The sequence below is a fragment of the Drepanopeziza brunnea genome, assembly GCF_022702325.1.
Source record: "Drepanopeziza brunnea f. sp. 'multigermtubi' strain 214-2 chromosome Unknown ctg11, whole genome shotgun sequence".
NCBI lineage: Eukaryota > Fungi > Ascomycota > Leotiomycetes > Helotiales > Drepanopezizaceae > Drepanopeziza > Drepanopeziza brunnea.
In genome coordinates this window covers 2,300,391-2,314,857 of record NW_027094074.1, presented here as the reverse complement: position 1 = coordinate 2,314,857, position 14,467 = coordinate 2,300,391, and the positions used below count along the sequence as shown (strand labels likewise).

Sequence of the window (14,467 nt, the reverse complement as noted above, 5' to 3'; positions counted from 1 at the left end):
TAATTATTAGTGCTTTATTAAATAAAAGAAAAATCTTAAAAGGTTTTCGTTATTTAAAAATATCACGTGATAGTATAAAGACGCTAAATAATTACTAAAGTCGAAAATATTTTTTCGAAAAAAAATTTAATTAAGAAAAAAAAAGGTCACGTGATTGAGCTAGCGCCTCGGCGTGACTCTAAATAGTATTAAAAGCGTCGCCGCGATGCGAGGCGATTTTCTTTAATTTTTTACGCGCGAAATAAAATCATCTCGGGAAGGGCGAACCTGCGTTCGCCCTTCCCGAGGTGCGTGTACTGTTAAGGAACCTTTTTCTATGCCTAGCTACGAAACGCTAAAGGCAAGCTTGGAGTGCCAATGGAAGAATAATGGAGCTCCTGCTAGCGAGGACAGGTCCAAATACCCTGGACGTATAACCGCCGAGGAAAGGCAACTTAAGGGGAGGTTGCTAAGGGATTGGAGCCGCTCGCATACGGCGGAAAAGTGGGTTTGGCCGTAGCCTTCGCGCTGCTGGAGGCTGATTGAAGCTTCAAAACCGTATTAGCGCTTTCAAGGGGGAGGAAAGCAGTATAAGGAACGGGACGCTTATCTCAATTGCGTTAATTATTTTGTTTGGGCTGCTCTTAAAGGGTGGAGGTTTAAGTTGGTGAGTCTATGCGACGGCAGGCGGACCTACCTTGCACTCTGCCTTAAGGGCTATTGGCTATTGCCACTTTAGGAGGCTCGTTGCAGCTTACTGGCGCTGACTTGCTCCTGTCAATTCCTTTTTGCCTTGCTTGCTTGTTTGGAGCTTGTAAGCTCCGTCTATCTTTTAGCTAGATCTTCTTTTGATTTTTGATTTTCTTTCTTTCAGGCGACCTTTTTATCAGTTGAGCAGTAGCTTCACAACTCAGACCCCACACTAGAGAAGAGTAGCTATGGAGTCGCTTAATTGCGGGACTACCAGTTAGCGTGGGACAATGTAAGCAAATCGATATACATAAGTCTCCTGGAGCTTCCAGCTTCTTCTTCCTCTCCTCACTTGTATACTAAGGTCAGAATATACACAGTTCGTTACAGGAGTTGGGGATCCTTAGAAACATGCTTCGCTAAGGGAAACATGCCCATCTCTAAAGCAAACCGGGTCGATAATACCAAACCGATACTTACTCCGTAGCTTGCGGAAGGCCGTAAGTTTGAGCTTGCGGCGAAGCTGGAACCTTCACATCCTCTTTGTATGATTTTCAAAGGTATTTCATATACGAAGTAATATAGCGTTGATACTCAAGGCCTCGGAAGGCAGCCTTTTACAGGGGATAGTAGTAAAGCGAGGTCCCTGGCCCCGGAGCTTGCGGAAGGCCGCCGAAAAGGACCTCGTCTAACCCTGTGGAAGATCAACCATAATGAATCAGGATTGCGCAGACACTCAACTCGCCTGACATATAAGGTAATCCTTGCCCTTGTATTGTGCAGGCTTGGGAACCTGGGGAAACTTGGGGAAGTGGGGTACTATCATGTACCCCACTCAGAATCAGATATAAACATATTTTCGATCATCCATGACCGGGCACCTACATCGTGGCCATGATACACTTGCTTCAATCCAGGTTCCAATACAGGTTCTAATATTGCTTCAGTAAGGTCACTCACAGAAACAACTCTTGCTTCGTTTGGAATCCCTTTTCGACTAGCTTGGACAGATCATCCACACATCACTTTAGAAAATACCTACCATGTCTCGACAAAGCGTTCCTTCAGGGATAGAAGCTTGTCGGAGAGATAGCATTCATTATGAGATGATGCGAAAGCGATATCACAACGGCTTCATTCCAAATCGATACCCCGCCGAGATTCTCATCCCGTCTTGTGTTGAGGATGTTGCGGCAGCCATGAAGAAAGCTTCACAAGCAGGTACGAAAGTTGGCGTCCGTTCAGGAGGGCATCAATGGACCGCGTCAGGTATGCTCCAAGATGGCATTCTTCTGGACATGCAGAACGTCAATCACGAAATCATCTATGATGCCAGTACAGAAACAATCACATTTGGCCCGAGCTGCAATGGCCTCGAGATGTCGAAGGCGATGCTTGATATCGGTCGGTTCTTCCCTCATGGCCATACGGGCACCGTGTCACTGGGTGGTTTTCTGGCCGCGGGTGGTCAGGGCTGGTTTTTCCGTGGTTGGGGCCTGACTTGCGAGTCCTGGATCCTCCAGATCGAAGTGGTGACGGCGAATGGGGACATCCTGATCTGTAACGGGGAACAGAATGCCGACCTCTTCTGGGCCGCACGAGGAAGCGGCCAGGGCTTTTTCGCAGTGGTAACCAAATACTGGGGTCGGACGATTCCTGCGCGTCAGCTTTACCAGTCGCAGCTTGTCTTCCATGGATCGGATGGATTTGAAGAGATATTGGACTTCCTGATGCAGGCGAATGATGCAACACCGAAGGAGGGCACCGACACCGCATTGGTAACTTTCTACCCGGACAAGTACATCCCATCCGATAGGGAAGATATAAAAGATCGCTCAAAACTCGTGATTGCGCTGGCCGCTACCGCCTATACTGATAGTCTTGAGTCAGCCCAGAAGATGCTTGCCGCATATAGCGAAGCGAGGGTGCCTGAGCGCTTGAAGAAGTACCTGGCGGCCGCAGAGAAGACGCGGCATATAACGTGGGGAGATCTGTTCAAGGATCAAGACGGAATGGTTCCACTTGACAACGGAGAGAGATGGCAGTGTGGTAGTATTTTGACCGATCCAGCCCGGTCTCGAGCCGAGGTGAGTTGCCCTTCTCTTGGGTCGCAAGGCCATATTCTCACCCAGACTTTGACTGACGTGAGAATTCTCGTAATGCAGATCATCAAGGCCATCAAGCCAGCCATGGTTGATTTGCCAACCCGGCAGTCCACCGGTTGTTTTGTATTTGCCGACATCGATCCAGACGAGAAGCACCAAGCTGCCAGTCTCCCACAAAAGTACTACGTTGCGAGTATGGTCTGCTGGAAAGATACACGGGAGGATGCCAAGATGCACCAATGGCTGGCGCAGGTGAACGACGCCATGAAGCACGTCGCTCTTGGTGTGTACGTGGCCGACTTCAACCTCCAGTTCCCGGTTAAGAAGGTACGTTTGCTATGTGTGCGAGAAAAGGAAAGGGACCTCTGGCTAATACATGTTGAAGGTTATCTCGGATTCTGCGTTTGCAAGATACAGTCAATTGCGCAAGAAGTGGGACCCGAAATCACTGTTTCAAGGGTTCAGAGGTTTGAATTCCGATGCTGGGGATAGTTTATGGGTCGCAAATCCTCGGTTGTAATTTATAAACATGTTTGAAATATAAGATTTTCCCTTAGGGTTGATGCTCTTCATTACCGGTTTGCTCCAGTGACCTAGAACAAACAATGCATAAGGGCTCATTTCACACCAAAACTTGTCTATTCGAGAGCTTTCACTGTTTTTGAAAATTACACATCTTTAAATAAATAAGAATGGCTCATAATTATGAGCCGGTCTTATTCTGCATTATTATTCAAAAAAGTTAACTAAAACAGAAAGTGTAGAAAGTTGGCTTTCGCTTAATATTTAGAGTTAACTCCGCAAATTTTGGAAAGGCCAGAAGAGAGTTTTTAAAAGGGGGCGATTTCTGCCATTATGTTATGCATATACGTAGTAGCTCTACAGTACGTAATAAGTCGATTCAAGCTCAATGGTCAATGAACAACGGTCGATTATTTCCCATGCCTCGAAGAAAGTGGAGTTGTATTTCCCATGCCTCAACCCACTTTTTGAGTGGGCCCGCCCAGCCAAATCTACTCGCTGCTTTATACATGGGAAATACAACTCCACTTTCTTCGAGGCATGGGAAATAATCGACCATGAACAACTTCCCCAAGGTGGACTTAATATACTCTAGCTAATGTGGATTTTTTTAAAGTGTTGACCCCTAGTTTTGGTGCGAAAAAGGCTTTCATGCATTATAACATTGTTAGTCCTGTTAAAACAGCTGCTCCCGATTCTAGCACAGACACCAGCTATCGTGAGCTGACCAAAATACTAACTATATTTGAAGTCTGCTGCGTGCCCAATCGCGCGTAAATCAATATTCCGCCTTTCAACGCTATTCCTGCTGTCAACAGCCCGACTTGCCGGGGAGAATGCATACACGCTTAAGCAGCTTACTCAGCTGATTATCGGCCCGTTGTATGGAATTCGGACGGCCCGAGGTAGAAAAAATACGACGTGATCAAGGTGAAGTACCGGTACTACGTATTAGTTTCGGGTCATTTTCGGCTACAAAAACATAATCCAAAAAAAAGAGGAGCAAAAGCCAAACTTGAGAATCTGGGGATCTCTCTTAAAAGTGCTTGGTCATCGTGACCAAAGCCTGATTTGGATGGCTAGAATGTACAGCACTAGGCAGGTGTCATTGTAGACACGCAATGCTCTATCCCGAGCACGCAATTGAAGCTACGATATGAAATCTAAGGGCATCATACATACATACTTCATGAACAAAGGATACTTTAAACTCCTTTTTCTATGAGGCTAAACCTTCTTTTTGATTGATGTATATTCCATCAAAGACGTAAATAAAGGCAGTGGTTCTTGGCAATATTTCTTGAGCTGACCATCTGATCTCATAGAAATCCCTTCCCCTAAGAGCTATCATCATTCGCTTCTACCTCTACTCCGTCAACATCCTTATCGATATTACTCCGCCATGGCCAGGTCGTCAACGACGACCAGCGATGATGGCCATATGGAGACCCGCGGCGGCGGTAACAGCACGGAGAGCAACAAGGTCATCCCGCTGTTCAGTATCCATAGCGAGCATCCCGTTGTCGCCGACAAGCTCGCAAGCAAGCTCTCAGCGAGACAGGTGCAGATGATCGCCATCGGCGGCACAATAGGCACCGGTCTCTTTCTCGGAACGGGGAAATCGCTCGCGACAGGCGGTCCGGCCTCGATTCTCATCGCCTATGCTATTGTAGGGGGTATGGTGTTGTTGACGATGCTCACGCTGGGAGAGATGGCGGCGTATGTGCCCATTGCGGGATCTTTCGGTACTTTCGCCGGGAGGTATGTCGATGATTCTCTGAGGTTTGCGCTCACGGTAAGTGCTGGAGGAGACGGGTCGAAAGACCGGGAGTCCTTGCTCTGAAATGATTGTGGGAATGCAGTGGAATTACTGGCTTAATGATGCCGTTTCCACAGCGGCCGACTTGGTGGCTCTCCAGATTGTGTTTGGGTACTGGGAGACGAATTTCCCCAGCTGGGGACTCAGTCTTATCTTCTGGGTCTTTCTTGTCATCGCGAATATCTTTTCGGTCAGAGCATATGGTGAAGTCAGTGGATCATGCATATCCATTCAGCTGTTAGCCAGACACTAAATTTCTGCGGCTTGAATACTACTTGAGCCTTTTAAAAGTCGTCACAATTACCGTAAGCAAAGTCCTCCTATCCTGCGTCAGAGCTATCCACATACTGACTGCAGTTAGATCTTCGTTATCCTAGGAATCGTCGTAAACTGCGGCGGCAACACGGAGCACAGATACATCGGAGCCAGCAATTGGTACATGGGCGATGCTCCCTTTGTAGGGGGAATTGGCGGATTCGCGTCCGTCTTCGTAACGGCTTCATTCGCCTGTACTGCCCACACAACCCATTCCTTTCTCTACTTGTCTGACACGATACAGATGGCGGCACGGAATCCATCGCCATCACAGCAGGCGAGATCCAAAACCCCATCAAGAACCTCCTCCGCGTTGTCAAAAACGCGTTCTGGCGCATCCTCCTATTCTACATAGTTTCCGTGCTCCTCATCGGCCTAAACGTCCCCTACACCTACCCCAACCTGTCCAACAAAGGCTCTTCCACGTTTGTTTATTACCCAGTATCTTTTATTAGCGAAGTACGGTGTTTGTTGTACCGTAAACTTTCGCCGCTTTTCTTTTTCTGCAGCGAATGCACATACTCAGCTCTGCCTCCCGATGGCGAGAAGCAAGGTAGGTGAAGCCTATGATTATGTTTATCTTTGACTGCTCTTACAGTCCGAAGGGTCCTGAGACGTAACCCATATACTAGGTACCTTACTTGTATAGGTCCGGAATTCCTCGGGCTCCCGACATTTGCAGAGCCAGCATATCCTGACGAATTAAAAGGAAGAAAACTGGGCTTTGATCAAAATGTGCTCATGCCTATCCCTGTGATTGTCGGTAAGGCCGATAGAGTTTATCAATACGCGATACGCATTGAAACTTTATCGCCGTCTCATGTCGGATCCACAAATTCCCCCAGCTCTCCTGAAGTATATTATTCAATAATAGTCTTCATATGCCCCCCATGAGATAACCGCAAAAGACAAAAGCAAAAAGAACCATAACCAAAATATCACCAACAACAAGAAGAACATCATTAATATATTTTACCTCTCTACATTCCAACCATCTCGTGAGAAGAAAATTGGCGAAAAAATAAAAGAAGAAAAGCAACTGCCAACATCCACCATGCCCTCCCAACTCACCCACATCTCTCTCATCTACCGCCTCTACTTCCTCTATTGGGAGCCCTTCAGCGCTCTCGCCGGGACCTACCTCGCCTTCTTCGACCCGCAGCGCCTCCTGCGCGGCACCGTTCCCCTGCCGGCCTACGAGCACTTCGCCAACCCAGCGACGCAGACCCTCGACATCTCGCCGGTGCTGCAGATGGCGCTGACCAACATCGGGTCGCTGTACGCGCTCTTCGCTGTCAACGAGGGCATCGTGCTGCGGCTCACGCGTGATCGACGCATCTGGTGCACCGTCATCCTGGGCATGGTCTGCTCGGACGTCGGCCACATCTATGCGGCGTGGAAGGTCTGGCCGGAGCGGTTGGCGCTCGGGGAGGTGCTGAAGTGGAATTCGGACGAGTGGATTAACTATGGGACGTTGTTTGCTGGGTTGGGGTTGAGGATTTTGTTCTTGTTGGGGTTTGGGAGGAGGTGAATGGGCAGGGAGGAAGGATGAGGGAGGAGTGGAAGAAGAGGAGAGAGGGAGGAAACCAAAAGGAGAGAAGGATTTATTTACATTAGGAGGGGGGGAAGCAGAGGGAGAAATATAGGAGGCGAGGATCACGTGGGCTCTGTTGAGATTCAAATTCGATAGGGCTTGGAGGAAATGGATCAAACGTATTCTTCTTTGTATGTGCGAACTGCATGTTGTAATCATATTGAATGCTATTGATTCATAAATTAACTGCCTCTGCTCTCCCATGCGAAAACTAATCAATCTGTACATGCGTTGAACGCCATGCATGCCATGCAGACTTTGCTCCCCTCCCGTGCCCCTAAGAAATGAAAAGGAAAGTGGGAAAAAAACAAAAACAAACAAACAAACAGATTCCGACGCGATATATGCAATGCAGTCTATACACCTTCTTCGATCCAAGTTCTCGCTTATAGCATCCGCACTCTATCTTCACAGCCCCGAGTCATCTTTCGTCGGCGGTCGCGAGTTATACCACGACTCCCACGCCTTGCAGTTCTCATCAATCTTGCCCAACCCATTTATCATCGCCCCGGGGATATCCTTCTCCCTCTCCAAAAACTGGATCGCCAGCCCCTCGCTGACATGCCAGGCGATGTGGCAATGCATCAACCAGGCGCCAGGGTTGTCGGTCTCGAAGGCAACGACCAGCCAGCCGTAGGCCGGCAGCATGACGACGTCCCGCCGGGTCGGGCTCTCGAAGTTCAGGGCGTCAATGTTCGAGGCGTTGAAGTAGGCCGGGCTCTGCGTCCCGTTGACCGGGGCCGGCAGGTCGGCGGGGGTCGAGACGCCGAGGACGTACATGTCGTGGCCGTGGAGGTGGATCGGGTGGGGGGCGAAGCCCGAGTTCTGGACCACCCAGAAGGTGTAGATGTCGGCCTGGGGGATCTCGATGATGCCGAGGGCCCTCTGGGCCTTGAAGGCGTCGTTCCCGTCGGCGATGTATCGCAGCGTGGGCTCCTCCCACTTGACGTTGATCGAGTTTCTGATCCCTCGTTAGATGGTTCAAGTTACAAAGGAGGGAGGCGAGGTAGATGCTTACCCGTTGATGGTCCAGAAGAAAATCTGCTGTTCGTTCTGGGTGAGACCCACGGTCAACGTGCTGGTGCCGTTGAAGCCGTATACCTTCTCGAACTCGGATCGCGGGACGCTCTTCTTCAGGACGGGCTCGAGCTGGGACTCGTCGACACATCCTGGAGTGTATGTTGCGTTCGTGACAGTCGTGGGGATCTTGAGTGGGACATTCTTGTAGTTGAAGATGGCGAGGATCTGTCCATTGTTGGCGTTGTTACCACAGCCATTTTGGACCTCGGCGCGGAGCCAGTAGTTATCCGGCTTTGCCCCTGCGGTGAAGATAACATCGTATCTCTGTCCGATACCGACGAAGATCCAATCGGTGGTGTAAGGCACAATGGGGATGAAGTCTGCTTGGATGACGGTGAACTGGTGGGAGTCGAGAGACACCATGAAGGCGTTATCGATGGAAGTGTTGATCAGACGAATTTTGTACTTTTTTCCGGGAACGAGATTGGTGGTGTTGAAGTAATGTCCACCCGTCTTCGTCGCGTTCATATTGACTCCGTTGATCAAGCCGTTATCTGGTGTCGGTGGCCCAACTTTCCCAGGAATGACAATCTCTCCCCTCGAAACCTTCGCGAGTTCGGTCATCTGGCCATAGTAAAAATCGGTCAGAGCGACTGGGCCGAGATCAACGTCGTAGTCTGCTGAAGATGGCCCGTTGATGACCATCGCTCCAACAATCCCATCGCCGTATTGATTGGAGAAATGCGAGTGGTACCAGGTCGTTCCAAATTGAGTCGCCCTGAACCTGTAGGTGCGGGTGCTTCCAGGCGGGATAGGACATTCAGTGACGCCGCCCACACCATCTTCGGTATTGGTGCCGACTTGCGTGAAACCGTGCCAGTGGATGGAAGTTCCATTGTCTTGCATGTGGTTTGTAACCTCGATCTGAAGCATATCACCCCAGTCTAAGTATTTTTGTCAGTAACATTTCCCAATATATATACACTTATAAAGAGCAAGAAACGTACCAGCAGTGATGACAGGGCCAGGATATTGCCCATTGACAACCAGCATTTGTCGGGGCCTTCCGTCGGGCGACAAGGTCTTGTTGGTGATCTCCAGCTTGTAACGAACAGTCTTGTCCGTCTTCGGCCAGTGCATCTCAGAATCCGTCGCCACGGTGTAATCCTGGATCCAACAGGCTCTTGAAGTGGGTGAGTTTTTGCACTTGGTGTTACTCCATCCTCCATCCTTGCCCCCATGGTAGTTTCTGTTTGGGTTGTCGCCCCATCCTTTGCCCTTGTGCCAGCCTTGACCGTTGTGTTGGCCTCTTTCAGCCAGGAGAGGCTTTAGCCCTGGGATTTTAGCTGCTGATCCAAGTCCAAGTCCGAGGACTAGGAGACTCGAAAACGATATACCAAAGAGCATGTTGAATGACGGTCGTCCACGGTCCAACTGGACGTTGAAGAGATTGAGTATAGGAGTGATGGGGATAGATAGACAGGCCTCATAGATAGAAAGCAGGATAGCGAGTGACGATGATGGAATGAGAAGTTATGCCACTATGATGTAGAGTCTGGACGAAAGCTCTAATGACAAAGGGAATGGAGGCGTCTTATATAGAAATACGTGATACTATACGGACAATGGTCACACGGAGCCAGGAACGTCTGCTTCTGGTTGCCAACGAAACATGAGTCTAGTTTTCCTTAGATGCAGAAGCTCACATCAGATGCATGGCCAACACAACACAGCCTTTCCTCCACCAACTCTTGTGATACAATGTACTGGCTTGGAACTATTCCGAGGAGGTACAACGCCCGCTAGCGAAGGCTGCGGTGAGGATAGCTCAAAGCATGAATCTGGAAGGGTTGCATACTTCAGCTGCAGGCTTGTTGTATTATAATGTAGATATAATAGGCAGACCTCGGCCCGATACTCAATAATATCTGGAATGACTTAAGACAATATCAAAAGTCCAAAAATTTGGTATGATGCACCAGAGAAGTATCAATTTCGTATACCAGATGATCCTATATGCTCGACTATTCGGATTAAGCGAGACGATTCGGAATCTGATAATGGGCTCAAAATAGATGGATTCAAATCTTCCAAAATCCAGGGCACTATCCCGACTATTCTCAGATCCATCCTCGCGATAGCAAACAAATATTGAGTCCACCGCCCCGGCCTGGCCTGCCCACAAGGCTGAAGTGAGAGCAGCAAGGATGGGGAAGACCGCGGATGCGGTTGGCTCCTAGACCGAGCAGAGGTAAGACGGTACTCCGTATGCAAGTCTGACAAGCGCATCGGCTCATAGCGATCAATCTATAGGGCTGCCACGCGACAGCTTTGATTATGAGCCTCGTTAAGGAAAAAGAAAAAAAGTGTGAGTGCCGGTGCTTTCTTTTCGTATAGGCAGCCGAATGACATACAGGTAATAACAGGTAGTAATAAATAATATGAATGACTCGTGTTGATATTTGCCGAGTTTCCTCGCTAAGGACAAAAACAAATGCGCTTGCTAGGTTGACACTTGACAACAGGAGCATGATCCAAGATCCAGATCCTTGCACGCGGGGGCGCAATAGCTACGCAGTCGGAGGCTGACTCTTAAGGCTGGCTGATAATATGTATTTTTGGATGCCAGGGAGGTAGCTTGTGGTAACGGTGTGTGTGTGTGCGTGTGTGTGCCACAACGCAGCTGAATATCGAAGCAACCAATGCTGTGCCATCATTGAAGCCTCTGCGGCCCCAGCACCACCGAGCAAGCATGCACATAGCATATCTCGACATCGTTCTAAAGAAGATGGGACGATATGGGCTGAGCTGCTGCGGGCTTCGTCTGATTACAGCTCAGATAATCACATCTTACTCATCACGGAAACGTGAAAATGAAGAGGAAGCAGTATCAAGTGCTTATAACAGGAGGGAATGAACGAGGAGAAACGCCCAAGGCAACATTGAGATGCACGCTATTGATAGCAGTACGAACGGCGGGCTGACCAGGCCTCTGGAAGCCCCAGCAGCTTGGCTGGTCTACAGCCGGGTATTTTGGTGCGATTCAACATATACCGATTGCACTTCGAGCTGGCACGAGGTGGACTGTGTAGCATTAAGGAAAGGTGCATTAAAGAGGGCATAATTATTCGATAACCCGTGATGGCAATGTGTGACCTGTGATGGCAATATGTGTATGGAATCACGAGACGGATTCTTTCCCGGGCCTGCGGAATCAACATCGACTCGAAAAGGTAATAGGTACAATCTTCAAGATCCCAGGATGATTCGATAGACCGTGCCGTGCCGTACGGTTACACTTACTTGCGTCCACATCCCGCGTGGGTTTCGGTGCCTGTCCGCTCGCTGTGGGGGTTACATATACAATGGTGATTGTTTGATAGATCGGGGAGCATAAAACTCTCGAAATGAAAACGTGAAAATGAAACCTCGAAACTGGTTTCAGAGTGAAATCGATATTGAGATTTATTTTCGTTCGCGGCGTTTGGTAACAATCTCAAGTCCACCTTAAAAGACCCATTTACTACTACTACTAAATCCGAAATGCGCAAATCAGAGTTCTTTAAAGACTTTCTCCGTACTTTCTCCTCGCTTCTTATTAGACAAGGTCTAAGAACAAGGTCTAACGTCGTTATAATAAAAAGTCTGAAAATGTCGATTTTCGATAAAGACTTGATAATATACTGAAACTATAGGTTGTTAAAAATAGAAATTGTTCTTTTGCATTTTATTGTGCAAAAGCAGACCTGCAATGCATGTTGCGGTTTTCAGTATTATACCCTTATACCGCACGACACATCCCTCAGAGCAGGCCGATTAAGCCGCTTTACCGGCTGCTCTGTATTACCACGTAGCGGTTATCATACGGCGGTTACTATTGCATAGCATTGTTGGCTCAATGCCTCTTTTGCCAACGTAAAGCCTTCTTTCTTTTTCTTTTTTCTTTTCTTTTTTTTTTTTTTTTTTTTTTTTTTTTTTTTTTTTGCTTGCTTCTAGATTTTTAATCAGCGGCGACTTTTATCGCAGCCTGACTAAGCAAGGTGTAGTTAATATTGCTGGCTAAACATTTATCCACAAGACCATTGAAGCACCCCCGCAGCTGAACGATAGCGGGGTGACATCGGGTTCCCGGTTAAGAAAGCTTTAGACTGCATACACTAAAATTGCCCAGTTGACAGCTAGCGATCGATCGATCAACCAAGTTATCGGAGCGAATGTAGCTCTTAACTGTTGTGCAAAAGCAGCCCTGCAATGCACATTGCAGTTTCCAGTACTACGGTACAACCCTCTACCGCACGACACAGCTTCTAGTTTCGGGATGAACTTTCGAGCTTTCGAGGTTTCAATTGCAAGGTTTAAATTATCCAAACCCTTCTATCAAACGCTAACTAACTCTCAGTCAGGTAGAAACCGAAAACACTTTTTGAAACTGGACTGGAGAGAGTTAGCAGACGCGCGCCCTTACTAAGTAGTACTACTACGTAGTACGTCGCAGGCGTAGTTGTTACACCCTTGAGGGTAGGGTAACCAGGGGCTTTAAAGTGGAATTCTAACTTTTGAGGCACCCTCAAGGATGTAATAATTACGCCTGTACCGTGGTAGAAGGAAGAATGCCGAACGCAGAATGCAAGGACGAAAAGGGGAATTATCGAATAGGTAGGCAAAAGTCAAAAGTACTAGACACCACCACCACCACCACCATCACATGGGGGTCTTCGGCGGCGCGGATAAAGAATTGGATAATATTTATCCGGCGGTGTAGGACAATGAGGTTTTACGATAGCTGCAATAGCTAGGTATAGTAGCGTGCTAGGTAGCGAGGAGGGAAGGTTACAGGTTGACGGTGAACGATTATATATCGACATTTCGCTTGCGGTGTAAACAAAAAAAAAACATCCACTTTTATTCATCCTCGATATGTCGGCAACGATTGTTTACTTTTTCGCTGGGTCTGTCTTTGCGAGACTTCGAGCCTCGCTATAAGTAAGCCCCTATATCTCAAGACATTTGTTCTGGTATCTAAAGAAAAAAAATCCGCGCTCGCCGTAAGGAATTTCTATCCTCAAGCTTACTTCATATAAACCAGATTTCTTTTCTCCTGCACCCAACGCCCGCCCGCTCACGAGCGCCCTTCAAGAACTCTCGCAAAAACCCAAGCAAGGACACAGAACAGACAGTCAGTCAGTCATTCTCCATCCCACCAGCCCTACCACGCAACCTGTATGACCGCCAACCGCGGGCCTGGCATCCCCCACTCCGCGTCGGCAGCTTCCACAACCGCTCCACGCGCGGGCCCGTTTCCCCATGGCATGGAAACCCCGCGACTCTGGTATAAGCAGCTCTTATCTGCTCGTCGGCTTCCCTCTGGCACAGCAGCTTCAGCTCCGTCTCCGAGAACTTCTGCTGGTCGCCCACTTCAATCTCCTCCTCCCCCTCAATCGGCACATCCGCGAACTCGGCCGCGACCCGCGCTGGCTGGGCAGCCGCACTCGCGAACCGCACCCGGCCTAGTCCCTCTTCTTCGCCGTCTGCGGTACCCCCTCGACTCCCTCGTCCTCGTTGCTGTTCATGCCGTCGTTCTCCGGTTGCCGCGGCGGCAGACTTCGCTGACGCGCTGCAACGCTGGCTTGGCTCGCGCCCTTGCCCTGGAAACTCACTCTCCTCGAACGGCTAGAGCCTGTGCCCGTGCAGACTCGGTTGTGTGCCATCTCAAGGTGCTCCTCCTCCTCGTCGTCCGAGTCGGAGCTGCTGCTGCTGCGAACTTCATCTCGGCGGTGCGCAGGCGCAGCTTGTCGAGGGTGAAGGCGTGGCCTAGGATGAAGTGCGGTCGGGCTGGTCTGCGGCGATCTGGGGCTTGCAGCGGGCCGTGTGCGCGATCTGGTAGGTGGCGCGTGTAGATCTAGTTGACGTGGAAACGGACATCTTCGCTTTTATCCCAGGGGGTTGGGAGTCCGTCTAGGTAGTACGTACAGCACAATGTTGAGTGGATTAGGTGAGAGAAGGCGATAAAAGCTACCGGTAGGTTGAGAAGTATTGATCGAGAAGCTGACGGATCAGGAGAGACCGATCACGTGCGACGGTCAGATCAGGTGAGTCAGCCCAGCTGCGATTTCCATCAGCTGATACAAGATATTCGAAGTTTTCGAGCGCTTTCCTTTTCTTTTTCCTTTTCCTTCTCCTTTCCCTTTTCCTTCAAAATGTCGAAGTACTTATATGTCTCATTATCAGAGAGCCACTTGCCGTGAGCCAGCGCCTGATCTTATCTTCTCAGGCTTTCCGTTCCCACTTCCCACCTTCCCATCTTCCAGCTTGCCGTTCGGGTCCAGTCATGTGATTTGGACTGGCCCGGACTCGATGCAAGTCGGCCGGCGTCGTCATGATCTTCAAGGGCCGTACTTGCCGTTTCCAACCATTGCCGCCACT

At 49.1% G+C, this 14,467-nt stretch overlaps 5 protein-coding genes across 5 annotated transcripts; 3 read left to right on the top strand and 2 right to left on the bottom strand.

The window, feature by feature from the left end:
- Positions 1–1,775: 1,775 nt before the first annotated feature.
- On the top strand, positions 1,776–3,294 carry L3040_006781 (uncharacterized protein; the record flags this gene model as incomplete). The annotated part of the gene is made up of 2 exons (XM_066154240.1): positions 1,776–3,101; positions 3,160–3,294. 2 exons carry the CDS (start codon positions 1,776–1,778, stop codon positions 3,292–3,294), a joined length of 1,461 nt encoding a protein of 486 aa, XP_066011215.1.
- A 1,404-nt stretch (positions 3,295–4,698) lies between these two features.
- On the top strand, positions 4,699–6,050 carry L3040_006780 (uncharacterized protein; the record flags this gene model as incomplete). Its single annotated transcript, XM_066154239.1, has 5 exons — positions 4,699–5,091; positions 5,159–5,323; positions 5,477–5,624; positions 5,675–5,855; positions 6,029–6,050. The coding sequence occupies 5 exons, from the start codon at positions 4,699–4,701 to the stop codon at positions 6,048–6,050; spliced, it is 909 nt and encodes a 302-aa protein (XP_066011214.1).
- A 434-nt stretch (positions 6,051–6,484) lies between these two features.
- Positions 6,485–6,961, top strand: L3040_006779 (uncharacterized protein; the record flags this gene model as incomplete). Its single annotated transcript, XM_066154238.1, has 1 exon — positions 6,485–6,961. One exon carries the CDS (start codon positions 6,485–6,487, stop codon positions 6,959–6,961), a length of 477 nt encoding a protein of 158 aa, XP_066011213.1.
- A 471-nt stretch (positions 6,962–7,432) lies between these two features.
- L3040_006778 (uncharacterized protein) lies at positions 7,433–9,451 on the bottom strand (the record flags this gene model as incomplete). The annotated part of the gene is made up of 3 exons (XM_007291167.1): positions 7,433–7,985; positions 8,043–8,988; positions 9,052–9,451. The coding sequence occupies 3 exons, from the start codon at positions 9,449–9,451 to the stop codon at positions 7,433–7,435; spliced, it is 1,899 nt and encodes a 632-aa protein (XP_007291229.1).
- Positions 9,452–13,225: 3,774 nt separating this feature from the next.
- Positions 13,226–13,811, bottom strand: L3040_006777 (uncharacterized protein; the record flags this gene model as incomplete). The annotated part of the gene is made up of 2 exons (XM_007291168.2): positions 13,226–13,658; positions 13,702–13,811. The coding sequence occupies 2 exons, from the start codon at positions 13,809–13,811 to the stop codon at positions 13,226–13,228; spliced, it is 543 nt and encodes a 180-aa protein (XP_007291230.2).
- Between the last annotated feature and the right edge of the window lie 656 nt (positions 13,812–14,467).